We start from the raw sequence: 24416 nt of genomic DNA on the forward strand, positions 1-24416 counted from the left end.
AGTGTCTGTGATATGGGTCTATAATTCATTGTATTACTTATTTTTCCTTTCTCGTGTACTGGTGTGACTAGTGAAACTTTCCATTCTTTAGATATGTATCTTTTATTGAGCGAGTGGTAGTACATGATAGCTAAAATTTAGCTATTTCATCAGCGTACACAGAGAGGAATTTGACTATCTGGACCAGATGATTTGCTTTTATTAAGTGACCTAAGTTGCTTTGCTACTCTCAGTTTATTGACATTCAAGTTACTTGTGTTGGCAGTTGTTCTTCATTTGAATTCTGTAATATGTACTGCATCTTCTCTGGTGAAGGAATTTCAGAAAACCGACTTCAATGGCACTGTCAGTGGTAACATTACCATTGCTAATACGCAGTGAAGGTGTTGTGTGCCTTACTGCTGGTCTACAACACATGCCATCAGAATCTTTGAGTTTTCTGTCAGATTTTGAGACCTAGTTTTGTTTTGAATCTATTAAAAGTGTCGCCCATTTATGTATATGCAAAATTTTTGAGCCTCTGTAAAGTATAGCCAATCTCAGAGATGTTGCATTATTCTGAATCGGGCAAATATTTTTTTGTAGTAGTGTCCTGACCTGTATTGTATGCTATATGGGATATTTTCTCTCTTAATAGTTTATAAGCATGAAACTCAATTGCCACCAATGCTATTTTTTTTTAATCCAAGCCACATGTTGTCTGCACTTAGATTGTTAATTTGGAAGGAGTGGAGGTGCTCTCTGAGGAAGGTGTCAAGCAAATTATCTATCTTTTTAACCAGATATATTTTGGGTTAATTTTCATGGATTTGGATGTTTTGGTACTCAGTTGCTACAGTGACCTTACAGTCACTAATACCTGTATTTATCATGATGCTCTCTATTTACTCAGGGATGTTTGTTGCTATTAAGTGTAGTATGTTATCACAGCTATTTACACTTCATGTGGGCTCCTTGCTCCTTTGCAAGGTACTAAAACACCAGATGTCCATTGTATGCATTTACTATAGCAAAGTTTGCTTGGAATCAAAACAGTGGAAACCCCCAGATATTAGGAAAAGGGTAGATTGCTGCTCACTGTAAAGATGATCTGTTGAGTTGCAGACAGGCACAACAGAAAACTGTTTCACATTAAAGTTTTTGGCCAAAGACTCCTTCACGAAGAAAAATAACACACACATACAAGCACAACTTATGCGTGCATGACTGCTACCATTTGCAGCTCCATCAGGGATGCAACTGTCACGTGGACAGCAGACAAATGGGAGTGGGAGAGGGAGGGATAGTAGGGTAAGTGGGGGGGGGGGGGGGGAGGGTCGAAAGAACACTGTCTGGTAGGGCATGTAGGGACTAGATGGTGGCCTGATGAAACTGCCAGGCACAGCATTGGGAGATGAGGTGTGAGGGAATCCTAACAACACATTCTCCTCTCCCGAAATTATCCTGGACTCAACCTTCATTAATCCACTGCCCCACACCCTCCACCCAGTAGTTCCTTTCTCCCTTTGTCCTATCATCTCCTCCCTTTTCAAGTCCATACCCACATTGTGTGCCACCCTCTGCCAAAGAATCTGCACATCCTTTTCCTTTCCCTGCTCCTCTACTTCTCCTCTCTCAATTTTTTGCCTCCACACCCCACCATCTGACTAGTCCCTGCCTCACAAGACAATGCTCTTCTCTCTACCAACCCATACACTACTATCCCTCTCCCTTACCCGCCTCACTCCAGAGTGCTATTCATGTGACAATCGCATTCTGGTCAGAGCTGCCATTGGTAGCAGTCATGTGTGCATGGTTTTCTGAAGAAGCCTTTGGCCAGAAGCTATAATGTGAAACAGTCTTTTCATTGTGCCTGTCTGCAAGTCAATGGGCACCTTTATGGTGAGTTGCAGTCTATCCTTGACCTAATATTGTTGACTTGGAAACTGTTTGAGATGGACTTAGATTCACTGGCAGCAACAATTCATGAGGTTTGAAACTGATTATCAGTGACAAGGTGTGGCACTCGTCTCTGGTCCCTGCGACGTATTTTTACGTGCGTGCATGCGTGCGATGCACAATTGCAAAGGATTATACGTTGCTGCTGCAATGCAATTTCTTTTATAATTTTTGTTCACCCACGTCTTTACAGCGGTAGATCTTCGCACGTAAACTCCTGACTGCAGCTACTTAAGAAATCACAGAAAAGCAGTGTTGAGGAAACTGTAACCTCATAGCTACACGCCGGAGGCCGCTATAAGTAAAATTTGCTGAAAATTTTCTATGTACTTTAAAGAAATGATTCGGAAAGGGGATGTCACTCGTACTTTAAACATGAAGTTCAAATTTAACCTTCAATAGATCTTTATTGCCATTAAGCAAGATCATCAGCCCACATTTAAGAAAATTACTAAAGTTTCTGCTCACAGTTATCACCATACCTAAAACAGCCAGAACTTTTACCTTCCCAAATTCCGAAACCAATTATTTGCAACACAGTCAATGATTGGCCAATTACTTTTGCACACGATATTCAGTGGTTGTCTTTAGTAAAAGTTTATGCTCGCCATAAAATACTCAGTAAGAATATACTCAGTACCGCCACGCTATATAATTCAAAGTTCACTCGCGATTTTCGTTGGAACGAATTATCACAACACTCTAAAGTTTTCATAAACAGTTTCTGGTCACTACCAGATACCATTAACACTGGACCATAACGCGGAAATCATCCCAAGACTTCATCTTACACACAATGCAAAAAGTCACATCCAGCATAACCGCCTCCAGTCAAAGCTAGCTCGCGACTCCCCTCTTACTCACCCACACTCAAAACTATATCTCCTCGCTAGGCGGCCAACCGTGTCGCTTCTCATTTGCTGTTGGCACTTACGACCAATGAGAACTCACTTCTAGGGTGCGGCTCGCGCCAAAATCTAGCAAGCACCAACCACTTCTCTAGGCTCATTGACGTCATCAAATTAAGTAACACAAAACTCTCTAATTAAATGAGAAAAACAAAATGAACTATAAGCTTTACTCTACATCCGGAAATTTATTATGTAGTCGCGAATGTTCTGGCTGTCTTATGTATAAGCATACATACTTGGACATCCGACATTCACTAGTAGGGGAACCACTAGTGGATTCGTTCCCATATTACAGAGTTGGAACACTTGCCAGTTCCTGTAGAGAATTACATGAATGATTTTTAATAATGCCGAACGTCCCACATACTCTCACGCACGCATTCTCATTCACACGCACCCTAACACACAATACACATATTTACTTAGAATTCTTGAAATTATTATTATAGAAAAGTCGGAGGTTTTCTGAAACTTAAAACTTTCCAAATTTATATATGAACACTGAAAGTGTTATCATATCATTGTACATAGTCACTGAAGGTGAACTATTACATCACTGTATTTATTTAAATTCTTGACTGTTGGAAAATTATGTGGGTTGTTTTTTTTTTTAAATGGAATTTTACTAACTTCCAAAATACAACTATTTTTGATCTCAGACTTTGACATATTGTTTGTTTTCACAACAGAAGGATGTACATCAAATATGACGTTCCTCAGGTTATTCCTTTATTAGTTATTAATATTTTCAGTTTCATATAATGTAAGTGGCCTGCCAGCGCTACTCCACTGCTTTCATACACGCAGCTGCAACAGATGGTCGTGGCGTCAGTCTGCAGGACACAACTCATCCGTTACTGACCATATAATACTCTACCGGCTTACATTGCACCTCACATACATTCTGAAGTAAAGCTTTTAATAGACAAATGGGCGATCGCGCACTAGTTGCAACGCCACATCCCTATTGTTCAGAATCTTTTTGTGACCGCTGTCATTACACCACATTAGATAACTGTGAGTGGTACACTCTGCTGTGATACCCAGTAAATCAAGCAACTTTGTTTATGGGGTGGTCATGGGCATGTCCACAGTAGCTCCTTTCTGACATTCTGTCACTGGCACGTAGTGAGAAGTTCACTGGTATGACATATGAGCACAGTGGATGGTCTGACAAAAAAAACACACACACACACACACACACACACACACACACACAGACACAGAGAGAGAGAGAGAGAGAGAGAGCGAGCTACACCACTCCAAAGTCACAAGTGTGTTATTTTAAGGGGGGTGCCTTTCTGTCCAGTGAGCTAACTTTGTTGTCCTTGGATCAATGTTTATCATCACTAAGTGACACTTCATTACTATAAATGAAACATGTGTTAATAATTCTAAAGCTGGAGAAACTAAACATCTAATTAGATTTACTTATACTGCAGCTTTTTAATCACTGGAATATCAAATTAGTTCCACTTCAATATCTCAAGGGTATTTCCAGCATAAGTGTTGCCAACATCACAAGGAGGGCTATTTTCAGTCATTATTTGGGCATTATGTAAATGGTCCTTGAGTTTCACGGGAATCCTTTGAAGAAAGATGAACATCTTTCCGAGGACACTGTTGATGAAGTTCAGAGATTAGACATTGGTGGTACTCAATAGAATAATTCTACTTCCTCCAACATTCATGTGTGTGAACCATAAGGACAAAATAAGGGAGATTAGGGTTCTTCCAGGACAATAATTGTCTATCACTCTATTTACTAGTGGCACAGGCAAGGTGATGACTAGCATTGGTTAAAAGTGCTCTATGCCATTATCTGTACAATCACTTGCAATGTGATAATTCATTATCTGTGCGACATCCAAAACAATGCTGGATTAAATAGGAACTTCCGTACTTTCGCTCTCGGTATACTGCACCTGGCTGCACCAACATGTTTGTAGCTCCTGTCATTCCTCTTTTTTTTTTTTTTTTTCCCTCCCCTCCACCACTGCTAATTCCTCCATAATCTCTCTTGCTCACTTTCCCCTAATTATTATTATTATTATTATTATTATTATTATTGTTGTTGTTGTTAAAAACCCCGTAACACAAAATTCGAAGTTATCTTGCATTTATTATGTTGACAGAAACTTAAAATCGTCATTATACTTGGCCATCTTAACAACAGACCTTTAAAAAAATAATGCCTTGCTCATACCTATTTCAGTGTCATTACTTAAGTATTTGGCCACAAGAATGCATCCAGTTGTACATATGTGGTTTGGCTGCCATATATATATTTAAGGTGGTTGCCACTAGATATTGCCTTTATCCAAATACACAACAACAAAACACAGGCTTTCAGCCTCTATATTGTATTGTTGTGTAGGCAGTGCTTCTAAAAACGGATGGCTAAAGCAGTGCTGAGTTTGACACTGAATTTAGCAGCTCAGAAAGTGAAGAATAATGTGTTATTACTTCATTGGAGATGGATAGTGATGACAGTTCGTCAGATGATGAAAAAGTGCTCACCCATGGTGTGTGATAAATACATCTGCTGTGCTTCACCCACCTCCTCAAAGATCTCCATTCACAGGAAACTGTTGTGAAATACATGGTTAGACATAATATCTATACAGAAACAAAAAAAACAGACTTCAAGTTTTGGGATACTTTAGGTAAAGTACAGTGCATGAGTATACGCAGGATTTTAGTACAAGTGATCTTCATAAGGTTTTAACTCATTTTTTTGATAGTTAAAATAATAAAAAATTATGTGTTTTTGGAGAATTATTTGTAAAAAAAAAAAGGTTACAGTACCTGTATGTTATAATAATATAATTCTAATGTAGTTTCATAACTCTTTTTTATGCACAATGTTCATTTAAAGACAATCTTTAAGAATACTTAGTTAGATGTAAGAGAGGCCATCTTGGCAGGTAGAATGAACGGATGGATGGATAAAGAAATAACAAACTTCTATATAGTTTGCATCCTAAGCAGTAGTAAGAAAAAAATCACATTCTGGAATAAAGTGTATTGCCAAATTATTGTAACATCTTTAAATCCTAACTTCTGTAATCAAGATCTGTAATCTTTTTTGCCACTTTGAGACTGCAACTCCTGCATGTTACTTCTGTTTCAGGGTGGTCCATATTATGATATTTTGCATAGTCTTCTTGGGGCCTATGTTTGTTACCGTCCAGATGTGGGATATGTCCAGGGAATGTCTTTCATAGCAGCCGTCCTGATATTAAATATGGAACCAGCCGAAGCATTTATCTGCTTTGCTAATCTTCTCAATCAGCCATGTCACATGGCTTTCTTCAGGCTTAATCAAACTGTGGTAAGTTTTTATACCTATTCTCTGATATAACTTAATGTTTATTCTCAGTGTCCTCCCAAAGCTGTTAATCAGTTTTGTTTCAGTGTTTGCATTTTGAAATGTTTGTGAAGGATAGATAAAAAGATAAAGATAAAAAAACCATTTTCATCTATAAAACTAACAGAAAAAATAAATAAATGAGGAAACAGTGTTGACTGAAAGACAAACAATGTAGACATCTGATGGGGGAGGGGAATTAAGAAAGTGTTTGGGGAAACTTGTATACATACATATAAAAATGCTGTGGCCAGATGATTTTGGATGAGAACAGCATTTTTTTTTTTCCCATCAAGTTAATGTGAACCATAATTTTCTCTAGTGCAGAAAAAAGTAGCATTAATAGTGGGCATGGAAACGAGTAATTTACTCCTGAGAAAGTTCTAACAAAAACTCGTGCTAGGTTTCTCATGTTAAATTGAGTGTGACATAATCTTTCTGATTATTCCCAAAGTTTTTCCTGTGTTGAAATATTGTCTTTGCCTCATACTCAGATTGGCCAGAATCTCCGCCCTCTTAACAATGGGAGCACATGAAAGAAATTATGCAACGTAAACATTTATTTATTTCTCGCAGGAACATTATTGCATGTTTGTCTATCAGCAATATCTTGTATAATGGTTTGTTAGCACATGCCAAAGACGTTTGCCAGTAACAGTCATGTAATTATCTTATTGTAGAACACTTTTAATCACCGAGCGAGGTGGCGCAGTGGTTAGACACTGGACTTGCATTCGGGAGGACAACGGTTCAATCCCACGTCCGGCCATCCTGATTTAGGTTTTCCGTGATTTCCCTAAATCGCTCCAGGCAAATGCCGGGATGGTTCTTTTCAAAGGGCACGGCCGACTTCCTTCCCCATCCTTCCCTAATCCGATGAGACCAATGACCTCGCTGTCTAATCTCCTTCACCAAAAACAACAACAACAACACTTTTAATCAGTACATTATCATTATTATGTACTTGTCAGTGATGTGCTTGACATCCAGAGAATGTTTTGGATTTAAGTACATCACCAATTACAAGTATGTAGTGTATTAAGATGCTGATTAAAATTGTCAAAATTAGATAATCATTAGTGCCCCAACAGAACTTTGCACAGATTGCACTAAGTATCTGTTGCTGGACAACTTACCTGGTGCAGTTGTAATTGTGTCAAAATTTGTCCAGTAGTGCCCGAGATTAACCTTTGCGTACAGACAGAAAGAAATTGGTGGGAACATCAATTTAGTAATAGTATAGATCTGACTGTTACTGGCAAATGATCTCAGCATGGGTTCAGAAACTAGAGATCTTATAATGTTCAGGATGGTGGACCTGGGTTCAGTACCAATCCAGCAGTAGATAGAGGAGTGTACCACAGAACTTCCGAAGACGTAAACAAATCAATACTTACAATGCAGACATTGCTAGATAGCTGATATAAAAATGAAAATGGTATACTATGATTATTTTGATTCCATAATGTCATACGGGGTTATTTTGTGGGGTAAGCTTAAGTTGCCTATGTCCAAAAAGGTGTAATAAGAATTATTTATCTCGTGAACTCAAGAACATCTTGCACAGACCTGTTTAGAAAACTATTTCTCTTTGGAAACCAGAATATCAATCTATGGAATCAGTAGTGTAAATAAGAATAATCTTCACAAAGGTTTAAAGTCACTCACTTTGATCCAGAAATATGTCAATTATTAAGGAACACACATTATCATTATCTTGCCAGCAGCCATAAAAAGTTTCTCTGCTAATAAAGTTCAGTTTAAGAGAAGTATAAAGGATTTGTTGGAGGGCTACTCCTCCTCCTCAAGTGAGGAATTTATTAGTAGAATCATCTGATGTGTATATGTTAATAATGATACCAAATAATGCAAGTATTAGTACAGTGTGACTTCTCTACATATTTCGTGTAGTGTGATAAGTGTAAATGTGTTGTAAGACATTCTTTCTATATGATCATGTATGGTTAGAATAGCCTAAGAATTATTATAAGCACCTCAGTGTACTCAACGCATACATGTTTGTGAAAAGTTTTTTATTACCTTTTAAATGAAAGTATGTGTAAGATGTTTTGACTTATTCCGCATCCATAAGGACTTTGCTTGGGATCTATGGAAAGTACTTTAGTGTATATTTGTTTTTCTATGTAAATATTTGTTTTCTTGTTCTTCTAAAATGCTCTGCATCTTGGCAGATTTCCTTACTACAGATCTATTGGAACAAAAAGTACAGCTAATCTAATTTAAATAAAAGTAGTCTCTATTGGGAGCTATTTGCCTGCAAACAGAACAGTTCTTAAAACTCACACTGGGTGGGAAAATCTACTCTGCATGCAGTCTGCATGCAGTCTGCATGCAGTCTGTATGCTGTGTCCAGCTGGTAACTAATGACTCTGTGAAAATCTGTACAGACACATCACAGGACAACTGTGGAAAGCCAGTAGGGAGGGAGGTGCACAAAAATCACACTTACACTATCCATCAGAAAAATGTGATTTATTGACAAAATATCACTTCTATTACTTTATTAGACCATCTTCTCCCAATACCTGATGGCTTCACACAATGACATATGACCATTTTCTACCAAGCATTTGCATGCTCATTAGACTGGCCACTGTCCTATCAGAATTTTATACATGTGCATCAAAAATGCATTTTAAAATTCTTGTAGACTTTCTGTACTGAAAAACTTTGTTGATGACAAAGCAACATTAACTCCCAATTTCAATAGTGTTAAACACTTCAAAAACACCATCTTCACCCCATAAGATGTAGTAGAAAGTAAAAAGATTTATTTGTTCAGTAAACTAGATAAAGAAGCAGTAGTGTCATATCTTAATGAGCTTCAAATTTTTAACCTAGGACAGGAGCATTTAGAGGAACTATGCAGTGTGTTTAAAAGAATAGTTGACCATGCTCCAGATGGATACATGATACATACCCAGCAGAACAGTTCATAATGGCAGGAACCCTTTACAGTGTACAGCCTCTGTAAACAAATTCTGAGAGAAACGGGCTGACACATAATAGGTGTGAAACAAAGCAGATACCCATAGACAGATGTGTTGAGAATGAAATGTATTTGCCTGTCAAGAGAACAGTGCATGAAGCTTTCGGTGATAACCATACCAGTATATCATCAAAAGATTTTTCACAAACCCCAGTGAAATTCTGGTGGCATGTGGATGTTAGTGGCATGATAGTTATTGCCCAGACAACTCATGGACAAGACAGGAAGTAAAGCTGAGAGCTACAAAGTAAAAGCACAAATGTTGAACTCAAGTTTTCAAATGTTCATTGCAAATGAAAAGCCATGGGTATTGGCCCAATTTAATTCTTGCACCACTGAAAAGATGAGTGATAAAGGTATTTGTGTCTGTAGCGCTAAGAAAAGCTCCAGGACCTGATAAAACTTGTACTAGATTCTATACCAAATTTGTACATAAGCTGGCTCTTCTTTCAACTATAACATACTGTGTGTCCCTTCAAGAAAGAATAGTGCCCAGTAGTTGGAAGAAAACAAAATTGCTGTCCAATATCCTTGATCGCCATTTGTTTTAGAGTTATATAACATATTCTGAGCTCAAACATAATGAAGTATTTTGAACAGAAGACCACCTCCATGCCAACCAGTATGGCCTCCAAAAAGAAAGATCATGTGAAACCTGACATGCACTTGTCTCACGTGACATATTGAAAGCCGTGGATTAAGGCAGTTGGGTAGATGCATTATTCCCCAGTTTCCAAAAAGCATTTAACTCACTACCACATTGATTCTTACTGTGGAAAGTATGATTGTATGGGCTCTCAAGTGAACTTTGTTGCTGAATTGAGGATTTTTTGGTAGGGAGGATGCAGCAAGTTATCTTCGATGGAGAGTCATTGACTTATGTAGGAATAACTTCGGGTGTGCCCTAGGAAGTGTGTTGCTGTTGTATGCCGTATGTTAATGTTAATTTCGGTGTAGACGCAGATGCAGATCCCAATATATAACATGCTTCCTACAACCACTAGAACTTTTAGCTAATTGCTCAGTTTTGCTAGGTCCCAGTCACTCCCTCAGATTGTTTTGAAAGTCAGATCTTCCAGCTAATCAGTTTCAAGAGCTACCAAGGAAAGAGCATCTGGTGCTGAACTCTCAGGGTCAGTTAATTGTGGCAGTCTAGTGTTCCTCTTAGCACTGCACCATTTTTTTTATTACGTAGTACTAGTAATTAGATGGCTGCTTTCTATCTCAGTACATCATGGACTTGAAACTTTTGTCTTTATGTTCGGATGTAAAGTGATACTGTTTTCTTGTGGGGAGAGGGAGGGGGGGGGGGGGGGGCTAAAATTAATAACACAAAGTACTTTATAAAGATCCTAATCCTAGTTTTCCAGTTTATGAAAAGACATCTTTCCTTTGCTGATGTCTGTCAGGAGTAAAAATAAGCAGTCTATACTGAAGATGATTTTGTGGAGCATTATGGCAAAATTAACAGAATAATTAAATCTCAAAATGAAGTGCAGCCAGTAAAAGAAAAAAAATATTTACTGCATTACACAGGATACAGTAATTCACAAACAGTACATATCAGAGTTGTCTGTAATATTTTCTTTATCTATAGAGATATTGCATACTGTTAGTTTCATGATTTTTTTTATTTTTTCTCAGATGAATGCATATTATGCAGCATATGACTGTGTGTTCCATGAGAACCTGCCAAGGCTGCATGCACATTTCTCATCGGCTAATTTAACAGCTGATCTCTACCTCCTTGACTGGTTATATACTGTCTTTGCAAAAGCTATGCCACTTGATGTAGCGTGTCGTGTATGGGACGTCTTTCTGCGAGATGGAGAAGAGTTTCTTTTCAAGACTGCGCTAGGTAGGTTTTGGATGAATGAATGTGCTTTTCGTATCTTGTTGAGTAGAAATCTGAGTCATTTCAGTAAATACTTGTTAACCTGAAAATAATAGATCTACATTGAGCCTGTCCAGCATCCTTACAAAGAGAGAGTTGCTTGTAAGAGTATTTATATTTCCAACAAAAGTGATGGCATTTTGCAACATCATTTTGCTGTATTATATAAAACCTAATGTTGGTTTAGCTGATGTTTTGTGAAAAATCTTTCTTTTTTAAAAATTTTACATTACTCTGTTTAAAATGGATAAATAATTTGTGTAGAAAAACATATGTGCTATTTCTGCTTAAGTGATGGTTTTGGCTTTTGATAATGATGAAATATGAACTGAAGAAAAGCTACAGTCAGAACATACTACTTGCTTGCAAATAGTGTGTAAAGCTGAAAATAAGTTTTGGAGGACACAACATAGTGTGATTCAGTGTATTTAATTATAGCATACCATTAAATATTAACTGCAATTTATTTGCCAGTTTACGTCTTAATTACATAAACAGTTCAGGGAGAATTAAATGAAAGGAAATTATTAAGTAATCTGTACTAACCTTTTGTAAATCAGTGTATGGAATGTGCCAACAGCATTTGTTAGTCATTTTTAAATATGTACTCCTAGAAATATCATTTGATATTGCTCCCACAATTTCATATAAGAGTGCAGTAAATAAATTAACTTACCAGTGCATTACTTCAAAAGCTGAAAGTATAGAATTATTTTAATCATTAAGTGAAATGATGCAGTAGTAAAATAATTGGATTTGTACTATGGAGAATTGTGATTTTTATCAGTTCCTTGATTTTCAAAAAGTTTCTATAGACAAATACCTAAATTTTTTTCATAGGCAAATAGAATAATATTTATCTAAAATACTTTCTGTATCTGAAGTGTAATGCTTAGAGAGAGAATTTCCATCTATCTCATGATACCAGATTTCCTGTGCCACATCCCCAATCTACAAAATCCCAGTGGTCAGTTCTTATGCAAGCCCTTTCATACGCATCCGTGAAGATCAGCATACTTCAGTCGTTAGAGGCATGTACAATCCTGTCAGAGGCGGGGCTAGCTGTGAAAGCAGTCTTGCCATATACTAACTCGAGTGTAGCTTGGCAGAGTCTTTTACATGAGTATGTCCACCAATTAAATATGTACTGGAATGAATGGCCATTACCAAACTGTGGCCATCTGACCATCCAGTAGCTACTGAATAACACATGGCATTTGAATCATTGCTCCCCTACCTGCTCCTAATACCACCTACTTTGCACTATGAGTGTGGAAATTGGTGCTTAAGATTCATTCTTCGATTCCACAAGCCTACTCTACCTTATTAGCCCACCTTCTTCTTCCTGCCCCTGAACTTCACTCATTTACAAACTCTTCTCTATATGGTCTCTCCCTGCAACTGTTCTATCTGATCCTCCCAGTCCACTCCTTGTGCACATAAGCCCCCTTGTTTATGCTACAGTAAGCTAACCAGTTCCATATTCCTATCCTATGCACTTTCTGCATCTCACAACCAGCCATCATCCACCCTTCCATCCCTCTGTCTGCCTGTTGTAGTTTCTTAATATTCCACCAAGGACCTTCCATTACCATATTTTCTGTGACATTGTTTTATTTGCAGCACCCACAGATTGGCTGGGCATTCATACTGATATTAATGCAGCAGCAGGAACCACTTTTTTTTTTAATGTGCACCATCACTCATTCCACATGCCTGAAGGCTGTCCTTTATGAAATATGATAGTTTCTAAATGAAGGAATCATTTTGAGGAGCAATTCAATGGCATAGAGGTGTTGCAGCTGTTAGTCAGGCACTTCCTCTAATTTTAGTAATATGTGCAATACATAATTAATAAGTCTGTTTTCAAAATAAGAAAGCCTAAATTAATGATATTTTTGTACATATTTTGTACAGTTATATTGTATTTTCTTCTTTTCTGTGAACAGGTGTTCTTCATCTACATCAAGAAACATTATTACAATTGGATTTTCTCCATGGAGCTCAATTTCTCACAAGATTACCAGAGGACATGTCAGCTGATAGGTTATTTCGATCAATAGAATCAATCCGCATGTCTGTTGGGAAACTACGTTTCTCGGAGGTGCTTGCCTCCCATATAGAACCTAGCTGAGGTAAGGATGCACAGATCACACTTTTTTCAACTTTTTGGTTCACTATATTCACCACTACTTGTTCAGTATATAATTATGTTATGTAAAGAAAAATACACTTATTTTCATTCCTTTAAAGCCTTGAAATAACACACGCTGTTTTATGCAGTGTATTGTGTTCATGTGAACACTGTATACTTTTAGAATAGGAGATACAGTGAAGATACAAACAACAATTTTCATCATTATTGTGGTCTTCAATTTGAAGACTGGTTTGATGCAGCTCTCCATGCTACTCTATGCTGTGCAAGACTCTTAATCTCTGAATAACTACTGCAACATACATCTTTCTGAATCTGCTTACTATATTCATCTTTTGGTCTCTCGCTTTGATTTTTACCCCCCACACTTCCCTCCAGTAGTAAATTGATGATCCCTTGATGTCTCGGAATGTGTCCTATCGACCAATCCCTACTTTTGGTCAAGTTGTACCACAAATTTCTTGTCTCCCCAATTCTATTTAGTACTTCCTCATTAATTATGTGATCAACCCATCTAATCCTCAGAATTCTTCTGTAACACCACATTTCGAAAACTTGTATTCTCTTTTTATCTAAACTTTTTATTGTCCATGTTTCACTTTCATACATGGCTACACTCCAGATAAATACTTCCAGAAAAGACTTCCTAACACTTAACTACATTCAGTGTTGACAAATTTCTCTTCTTCAGAAATGCTCTTCCTGCCATTGCCAGTCTACATTTGACATCCTCTGAACTTCAAGTATCGTCAGTTATTTTGGCTGCCCAGATAGCAAAAGTCATCTGCTGCTTTGTGTCTCGTTTCCTGATCTAATTCCCTCACCCTCACCTAATATAATTTGACTACATTCCATTATCATTGTTTTGCTTTTGTTGATGTTCATCTTATATCCTCCTTTCAAGACTGTCCATTCCATTCAACTGCTCTTCCAAGTTATTTACTGTCTGCAGAATTACTATGTCATCAGCAAACCTCAAAGTTTTTATTTCTTCTCCCTGAACTTAACTTCATGCCCCAAATTTTTCTTTGGTTTTCTTTACAGCTTGTTCACTGTACACGTTGATTAACATCGGGGATAGGCTACAACCCGGTCTCACTCTCTTTTCAACCACTGCCTCCCTTTCATGCCCCTTGACTCTTGTAACTGCCATCTGATTTATGTACAAGTTGTAAACAGCCTTTCACTCCCTGCGTTTTACCCCTGCTACCTTCAGAATTTCAAAAAGAGTAAACTAATCAGCTTTATCAAAAGCTTTCGCCAAATCTACAAATGCTATAAATGTAGGTTTGTCTTTCCTTAAACAGTATTCTAAGATAAGTTGTAGGACCCGTATTGCCTTGCGTTTTCCTACAATTCTCTGGAATCCAAACTGATCTTCCTTGAGGTTGGCTTCTACCAGCTTTCCCATTCTTCTGTAATGAATTCATGTTAGTATTTTGCAAACCATGACTTATTGAACTGATAGTTTGGTAATTTTTGCTCCTATACAAATTAAAAATGTTCACATTGCTCTCTTAACCGCTTGGCTGTGCTGTTACTGTGATAAGAAGTTGTCGATGCAGAGCTATTGTTGCAGCTGCATAATTGCGTGCTCCTATAACTATTCCTGTGCTGGTAATTATTTCTGGACCTTGAGCCACTTGTAGTGCCGAGTGACCTTGGCACTGTGTTAAGAGTTTTTCAAATAAAATGACTGTTGTGACTGGAATTAGATAACTTTTCGAAGCTTTTCACAGCAGCAGTGTTTCTGTAAAAATAAAAATTATTATTTATTTGCTCTATTATTCTAAGGAAGGATTTTATTGGTGGAGCCAATGCATACGCAGTTTCCTTGAATAAATTTATTAGAAATTAGGTACAATTCAAAGCATGGTAATGTACATAGCCCAACTTTGCACCCTTCACAATGCACACATTTACCTTCATACTTTTGATCCCATTGGTGTCTCTTTTGCTGCAACTCACTCAGCATTTTCATGTCAGCGCCTGCTGTGTTCTCACCGGATGGAAAATATTTTGGATAATGTCATCCCACCAATCATCTTAGGGCTGATGCCTGGCAAGGTTGTCCAACTTCCTGTGCTCAGAGGTTGAGTTGACATTGACACTGTACTTTCCTAGCAAACTTTCAATGAGATTAATTTCAAAGTCAAGTCTCCAAATTTTCCATCAAGTATGAGGTAGGAGTTTAAAGCTGCTATATCCATGAAATGGCAACTGTTTCATATAACATTTTTAAAGACTTTCCTTTGTGGCTGAATAATTTGTCATGTACTGATCAATTAAATCAGTGCTACCCACTCTGTCATTGTATTTCTGTCTCTTCTTCTTTTTCACTATTTCTTCCTTCTCAATTTGGTGTAACTAGTCACTGTCAACACTGGAAAGCATGTACACATCTTTCTCATCTCGCATTCGCATCACTATGAATATTCCTCTATAAAAGGTATTAACAGTACCTCTCTCAAGTTTTGATCCTTCAAAGCTGTTGGCATTTCTTTCCTGTTAATCATAACATTTCCAATGCAGTGGTTTTAAAAAAAGAGAAAGTCGAACAGCTGAGAATTTCTATAAAACCTGTCAGTAAACATAGTATATCCCTTGTTAAATTATGTATGAGGTAAAGACAAAACCACTTCATATGCTAGAGGATATTCACTATGTTGGGGTTCAAATGTAGTGTCTTTCCCAGGGCAAATTATAAAGTTACATAAATACTCACTGCTAGCTTCACATAAGCAAAATAATTTAATACCAAAGCAAGCATGCTTGATTTGTGTGTATAGCTTGTTAGGTAGCCACCCTTTCCACTGTAACAGTGATTCGTCATTGGATACTTCTCATTCAGGAGTATAAGCCTCTTCAAATTATTTCTGTGGATGGTCAGTGACAGGTTTTAATTCACACAGTTTAGCAGGAATGGGGAGTCCTTTGAATATTGTTTGACATTAAAATGAACTTCAGGAGAGGATTAAACTTGCATTTAAACATAACTTTCTGGAAAAATTACTGTTTCAAGGACTTTTTTCCTCAAATAATACATTTCAGAGTCTAGCTTTTGAATAATCCCTTGGAGGAATAACATTGCAAATAAAGAAAACAAATTTTGCTTCTGGGGTCTCTTGCTAGGAAGGGGTCCCTCTGGACACCTCCTTCCAAGGCTTCTGCTGATACACAACCAGACATCAGCCAGTGGCTGAAGGAGGCACAAGCTGCCAGTCACAGGGCTTTGCAGTCATCATCATTTCCTGAAACTGATTCAGAGAAGACCTCACCAATCATCCAAAGCCCACTGCTCTGATACAGCCTCAGGGTTGGAGCACACCCACAACCAAATTATCAAGCCCCTTCAGTGGATTGTCAACGTCATTTCGTGCCATCTTTAACCACATTTGGAGTGAGAGCAAGTTGCCATCACAATGGCAAGAAAGCATCATCATCCCAGTACTGAAACCAGGTAAGCCCCTTCTAGAGACGGAAGGTTATTGCCCAATTTGCCTCACCAATGTTCTCTGTAAGTTCCTCGAATGCATGGTGAGCTGGTGGCTTTGTTGGCTCCTTGAGTCTTGGGGTCTTCTGGCTCCGTCCTGGGGTGGTTTTTGCCAGGGCGTTCCAGTACTGATAATGTTTTACCTGGAGTCTGCCATGTGAACAGCTTTTACCCAGTGTCAACATCTTACAGCCATCTTCTTTGACCTGCAAAAGGCATATGACACCACATGGCAACACCACATGCTTACTACCGTACATGAGTGTGGTTCTGGGGTCCACTTTTGATTTTTATCCAGAAAGTCTTGTCACACTGTACTTTCAAAGTTTGAGTTGGTGGTTCCCACAGTCCACCCCCTTCCCGCCCCCCCCCCCCCCCCCCCCCTCCCCACATATCCAAGAGAATGGGGTACCACAGAGATCTGTACTGAGTGTCCTTTCTTTCTAGTAGCTGTCAATGGTCTAGCAGCAGAGCTGTGAGGTCTTCAGTATCACCTTCCTTGTATGCTGATGACTTTTGCCTCTACAATTGCTCCTCTAGTACAGGTGTCACTCACCGTTGACTGCAAGGTGCCATATGAAAGGCACAGTCATGGTCTCTCATCCACAGCTTTCGGTTTTCAGTTGTCAAGAGTTGCATCATGCACTTATGTCAATGCCATATCATTCACTCGCATCCAGAACAGTACTTAGACGACCAACTACTCAATGTGGTGGAGACTTAGTGCTTTTTAGAACTGGTCTTCAGTGCTTGGTTGATGTGGTTTCCCCATCTTTACCAGCATAAGTGAACGTCCTGGTTGTGCATTAATATGCTTTGCTGCTTAGTAGCACCAGTTGGGGTGCGATCAAACTACCCTTCTGCAGTTTTGTAGCCTGCGTAATGTAGGACAGCGCTTCTGCACACAGAGACAGACTGGTAGGGAAGTGTGGAGGGGGTGAGGTCTGCTCATGCGTGGTGGCAGAGCGCGGACAAACAGAAGTTCATGCTGCCAAACTGTGTTGCTGTGGACAACAATCGGGTTCGTTTACCTATGGTACATCGTGTTTTACATTCATATCCATGAGGGAATAATACATTTTAAAACCAATTTCGATCACTCGTCTACATGAGAGAACTCTTACTACGTGTCTTGCGGTTGTGTCCACTGTTCCACAGCAATTGTCTGTGTGATCTTGGAAGGCAAGAACAGCTGATGCAGTTTTGTGAAGATGTCAAGTACAATTGTCTAAGACAAAATCTTAGAAAATGTTCCATTAAGTTTCGGGTGTGCAGCTGTAAGAATTCTTCTTCTTCTTTTTCTTCTTCTAATATTTCGGCTGTGTAACGTTCTTGCGGCTCACTCTGAAGATGGCTGAACGTTATACATCCGAAATATTAGAAGATGGATAATTCTTGCAGCTGCACACCCAAAACTTAATGGAACAGTCTTTGCGCCGCCAAAACATGAAGATTCACATCTTCGAAAATGGTTGCAATAATTGCCATTTATTGCGATTTGGACTATATTATAAATAAAAATGTGATAACAACAAAATAAACTCCAACTGAAATCATTATATTTGAAAACTGCTTCTACTCAATATAATTTTTTAAATGTGTATAATGTGCGTATGTGGGTGTGTTTCATTGCATTTCAATGTAAATCACTATGCATAAAAAAGAATTAATGGCAGCAACGTCTGGTGCAAAAGACTACTGTAAAAATTGTCAGTATGTTGTTATATTTTTCTGTGTCAACAGGCATTATGAGTTTAAACTAATTTGTTCGACATTACAGTGGGAGAACACATTTACAATCCATTGAATAACCAAACAGTTAACCATCTTCTGTGTGTAACTCAACAGAATGCTGCCCAATAACTTCGAAAACTACTGATATCTTGACAAGTAAACCCCCCTTTCATTTTAAGGCATTTCCCTATTGAAAATGACAGTGGTTTACTTGTTGAAATATTGGAGTTATTGATGGATTTATCCGGCTGCATACTCACGAGTAATTAGAGCATACAAAATGCTGGGAAAAGCTTAACTACTCCTTGTGCAATGGGTTGACATTATAGTCTGAATACTTCATAGACTGCGTGTTCCCAATCAATAAAAGTTAGGGAGTTCTCAAGTACTATGAATGCAATGGCTATGTTGAAAAAAACCTTTTTAAACCATCCAACTGTGTGACCACAATCACATGCAAGAAAGTCAAATTTGTACATTATGTGTGACTATTATAAATTAACAAGCTGCAAGAGTTCAGGACAAGTCTGGCTTATATTGTTCAGAATATTTTTGTTTTTCAGGCAGAGCACAATATCCCCTTTCCTGGTGCCTGTACTTGGTTTTTTCTTTGTTTTAGCTGAGCAATAACTGGCGTGGTAATTACAATGACAGACTTTGAAGAGAGGTATGGCAAGAATTGTGCACTGAACCATTTCTTGAAAGTGACAGTATTCATTTCTGAATGGTAGTCGCTACTGTTTTTCTTACACCTAAATACAAGTTTACTCTCAGAAATAAAATCGGAAGAAAAGCCAGCATGCAGAATCAGCAGAACCTTTTCATATGGGGACTTTAAAACTGACAGTACCATCCCCTCATTTTCCAACAGGTATTCATGGAATGATTCTGATTCACCCATGTTGCATGAACATAATACACTGTAGAACTACCTGCTCCTCTTGTATTGTGCATCTTTATAAGGGTTCGTGCTGCTTCTATGTCACTTTTTTAATTTAAAAAGTTTCTTCTTAACATATTTGAAACCAGTATCTTTTAAAATTCTTTGCATAGAGAAAGTGCTATCTTTGAACCCAATTTGCTCAGGCATGATTGCAAAAAGTTTGCCCTTCTTACATACATTTCAAACTCAGAGTTTGGGGGGGGGGAGGGGGAGGGGGGGGGAGGGGGTGTTAGCAAAAGACCTTGCAGGGAGGCTGAGAAAATTCTAGTCCTTCATGAAATCACTAAGATTGTCAAAGGCTTCTGTTTGTTGAGTCACTTGTCAACCACTCTGGTGTGACAATAGAGACAATGAAAAGAAAGCTGAAATTTTAAATTTTTTGTTCAAAAAAATCATTCACACAGGAGGATTGCAGAGACATACCATCATTTGACTGTCACATAGACTCCCTTATGAAAGACATAGAAATTGGTATCCCTGGCATTGAGAAGCAACTGAAACAGTTGAAAACAAATAAGTTGGCAGAGATAAATGGAACTACAGTTTGGTTTTACAGTGTGTACCTTTTGGCTTCGATCTCTTACTTGGATTGCATTTATTGCAATTCTCATGTCCAACAAAAAGCCCCAAATGACTGAAAAAAGTGCTAATGACTCCCACATATAAGATGGGTGAAAGAACAGATCCACAAAATTACCATCCAATATTCTTAATGTTGATTTACTGTAGAATTCTTCTGGAAGTTCAAATATTATAAATTTCCTCAAGGGAGAAAAGCTTCTGTTCACAAATCAGCTTGGATTTAGAAAGCATTGCTCATGTGAAACTCAAATTGATCTTTTCTCTCACAGTATTATGTGAACCATAGATGAAGGACAAAAAGTAGATCGTATGGTCCTCGATTTCTGGAAAGCATTCGGGTTCACAGAATGCAATTGCCTCAGACTTTTTAAGTAATAGAAACCCAGTATGTTGTCCTAGATGGTCAGTGTTCATTAGAAACAAGGATATTGGTAGAAATGCCCCGAGGAAGTGTGATAGGATGGATGGCCTTTGTTCTCTAGGTACATAAATAACCTGACAGATAGGGTAAACAGCAATCTGACTGTTTGCTGATGACACTGCAGAGAATGGGGAAACATATCATTGGACGACTGGAGGAGGATACAGAATGATCTAGGTAGAATTTGTAGTTGGTGCGGTGAATGGCAGCTTGGTCTGAGTGTAGCAAACATCATTTAATGTAGATGAGTACAGAAAATAATCCTGTGATGTTCAAATACAGTATTAATGATGTGGTGCTAGACACAGTCACATTGATTAGATATCTAGGTGAAAGACTGCGAAGTGATATGAAACTGAATGACCACATTGAGATCGGTAGTAGGGAAGGTGAATGGTCAACTTCAGTTTATTGGGAGAATTGTAGGAAAATGTAGCTCATCTGTGAAGGAGACTCTTTGTAGAAAGCTTGTGACCCATTCTTGAATACTGCTAGTGTATTTGGGATCTCCACAAAGCCAGATTATAGGAAGAAATTAAAGCATTTCAGATGCAGACTGCTATGTTTTACTGGCGTGTTTCATCAACATGCAAGTGTTAGGAAAAGGCTCTGTGAACAAAATGGGAATACGCTCTAGGAACTTAAATAGGAATCTCTGGAGAGAATATGATGATCTTTTTGCACAACATGATTGAAATAGCTTAGAGAACAGGCATTTGTGATTGTCCACTGAAAGATTCTACTGCCATTATGTAAATTTCACTTAACTACCATGAAGACAAGAGAAGAGAAATTAGGACTTGCATACGGTGGCATATAGACAGACATTTTTTCCTCACTCCTTTATCAGATAGAACAGGAGGGGAATGACAAACAGTAACACAAGGTATTCTCTACCATGCCCCATATAGTCACTGCGGAGTATGTATTAGACCTAGTTTGTGGACAGTATGCATGTATATTGAAGTGTCCCAGGTCGGCTTGGGTTTCATTGTGGTTTATTATACTTCACCTCGTGCACCAAACACCTAAATAAGTTGCCACCTGAACATTAATTTTATATACAATGGATGTTGTTTACTTAATATTTGGTCACCATTAAGTTTTATTAATCAGGGTCCAGCTATACTGTGGCCTGAGTCCGTGTGCCTTCTTCCTCCAACTTGGCTCAGGCTTTGCCTTCGTTCAGGCTCCAGATAAAGCTGTTGAAAATTAACTTCTCATTCACTCCACCACATAAATAAGAAGTGAGATGCAGTTCATCTTCTTATATTATCCTCAAAATTAAAACTCGATACATGATAAGTGAAGACAGCTACCAACTCGTAACTACCTCTCGGTACTACGTAAATAATAGAGTTGATACGAAACTTGATAATTAAAAATAACAATACCTTTATGACGTTTGACATTTTGCATTCTTGGATTTCATGGAGGTCTTTCTTCCACACTGCCCACTCCATGGAACTTGTATCTCTGTCTCAGCAGGTAGGGTTGAGTGTCAGCTATCCACTTCTATACACTTCCATATGTTTCCATATAGTCACTCTGGTATCAACATCTACAATTTAAAACACCTGTCAACAGTGGGGTGCTCACCACTTATTGACTACAGTCATGAACATTTTTTCTCTGAAATATGTATTTAAGGATGTGATACATCTCATTCAAGGAATGGGATGTATCACTACAATATTGACAGCCGACTATGCCTAGAAGGTGAATTTGTTTTCTTTAAATAATTACAATTTTGGAAATCAGTGAGTTGTAGCTAAGCTTCAGAGTGTCAAAATTGTGTAAAGTATAGCTGACATATTTTCTTTTGATTGGGAGAAGTTACAACTAATTTAAAGTGTTACTCCATTTTGATCCATTAGCTTAGCTCACAAAATTAGAAAGTTCAGCAAGTAACTTCTTAACAAACAGTGTTGAATAATTTAGTTCATTTCACAGTCTAAATTCATCACTTATTTGATCTAGAGAGAGGAATGATTTGCACATTTTGTTATATTAGTTATTTTTGATGTAGCAGATAATAATACTCACTCATTACCATTATGTAACCGCTGTGTGTCAGTGTAGTTTGGCATTCTATGCAATTTATTTATTTATTCTCAGATACACCAAGATGGGCATATCAAAAAGTCAAAGTGGCAGCCGTTGAAATAATGTTATGACTGACAAGTTTCTTCAAGCATTGGAAGTTTGTGAAACCTGTGTTCTGACCCACAGTTAGATCTGGATGCTAGTGGTAATAATATGCCGCCTCTTTTATATAATAAATAAATATATATATATATATATATATATATATATATATATATATATGTATATATGTATATATGTATATATGTATATGTATATATATGTATATATATGTATATATGTATATGTATATATATGTATATATGTATATATGTATATATGTATATGTATATATGTATATATGTATAAATTGTATTTTCACTCCAAAAACCTGCCCCTTCCAAGTGCTCCGTATTCTGTTACCTTGTCTTTCGCTTCTGCCCATCCCGTGTGTGTTTCATTTTTTCTCTGAAAACCAGGTAAAACTGAAGACAGTTCATATGTGAACTTCTGTATGTGTACTTCTTGTATCTTCTATGCATTTGTATGAGTGGTGCTTGATATTTTTTGGTCTGTGCAGTGATAGTTTGCTGACAGATCTTACGAAATTTGTAGATCATACATTGTTTGTTTCAATTTTTACCACCTTGATGTACAAAACTAGGTCTGTTATACTTAATTTATTAAAATTTGGGACAACTTGAGCAGTGATACTTGCAAATAACTTCATTTGCCATACATTAAGAAATAAATGGGAAATTATTATTAAACCCAAGTGTGTTTATTTGGGAGAAGAATAATGTTTTAAATAGTTGTAGAACTACAACAGTGTGTAAAATATGTTTATATTATTACAAGATGTCCTTACTGTTATTAACCCAAAGAGAAAAATATCTTCAGGGGGCTGTTGCATTTTATTGAATATAGACCAATGACAACTTTTGTTGAATAACTGAATTGTGTTAATAACAGATGGTCTTAAAGTTGTTAGTCCTCATAGTCGTATATGAAGTCATCTGGGAAAACAATAGTGATGGGCCTCTTTTTGTTAGTGTTTTACAGTGCAAAAGGCATCACTTACACGTATTGATTTGCAATGTGGGATATAAAGACCACTACATTATCTAGTACATGTCTTGCAATATGAGACCAGCATGTTGCAGTTTTGCCCCCTTCCCCCTTTCCTACTCCAGTCATTTACTTCCACTACTATAGTGAGGCAAGACAAATCTATAGGTCATATTTATCTCAGCCTTTTTTATGAAAAAAGGCTGTAGAGAATTTTATTGTATTTAATGTCTGAGACAACGAATTAAGTGTAATTAAATTATATAAGAATTGACACTCCTGTGCAAGATGTGCTGTAATCTACTTCATTTATATGTGGTGATTTCAGAATCATCACAGATTTTGTGTGTGTAAAATCTTTTGTATATCTTATGATATTGTACAAAGAATTTATTTTGTATTATATTTGAACATAAACAGCCACTTTGATTTCCTGTGTGTGTGTGTGTGTGTGTGTGTGTGTGTGTGTGTGTGTGTGTGTGTGTGTGTGTAAAGCATGTACAGTATTTATATGAAATTTTTGTCAATATATGAGATTTATTTTGTTGTACAGTAATAAGGGCATTTGAAATTTTTTGCTGTAGTTAAAATTGAGGGCTCAGAGTGATAAAAAAACTATTAAGTATTTATATATGTTTCTTTATGAGATATGTTGTATAAAATGCAGAACATTTATGGTCTTGTGAAAGGATGTCTTTGTTCGACAAATCTGTCAAGAATCTCTTATTTTTATTTGCCATATTGGTGAATTATTTCATCCAACATAAAAGCTTATTTATATATTTTATTAGCCAGTTGAAAATGTTGTTTTT

General features: G+C 37.4%; 1 protein-coding gene across 1 annotated transcript in view; it reads left to right on the forward strand.

Moving 5' to 3' along the window:
* The window catches only part of LOC124607371 (TBC1 domain family member 12-like), a 325279-nt gene extending 302554 nt beyond the window's left edge, over positions 1 to 22725 (forward strand). Inside the window, exons 7-10 of the mRNA XM_047139684.1 lie at positions 5983 to 6183; positions 10874 to 11087; positions 13073 to 13258; positions 22570 to 22725. Coding sequence (XP_046995640.1) covers positions 5983 to 6183; positions 10874 to 11087; positions 13073 to 13257 — 600 coding nt within the window. The 3' untranslated portion in view covers position 13258; positions 22570 to 22725. The remainder of the gene's footprint in view (positions 1 to 5982; positions 6184 to 10873; positions 11088 to 13072; positions 13259 to 22569) is intronic.
* Positions 22726 to 24416: the final 1691 nt, after the last annotated feature.

The sequence above is a fragment of the Schistocerca americana genome, chromosome 3 (genome assembly GCF_021461395.2).
Source record: "Schistocerca americana isolate TAMUIC-IGC-003095 chromosome 3, iqSchAmer2.1, whole genome shotgun sequence".
NCBI classification, from domain to species: Eukaryota; Metazoa; Arthropoda; class Insecta; order Orthoptera; family Acrididae; genus Schistocerca; species Schistocerca americana.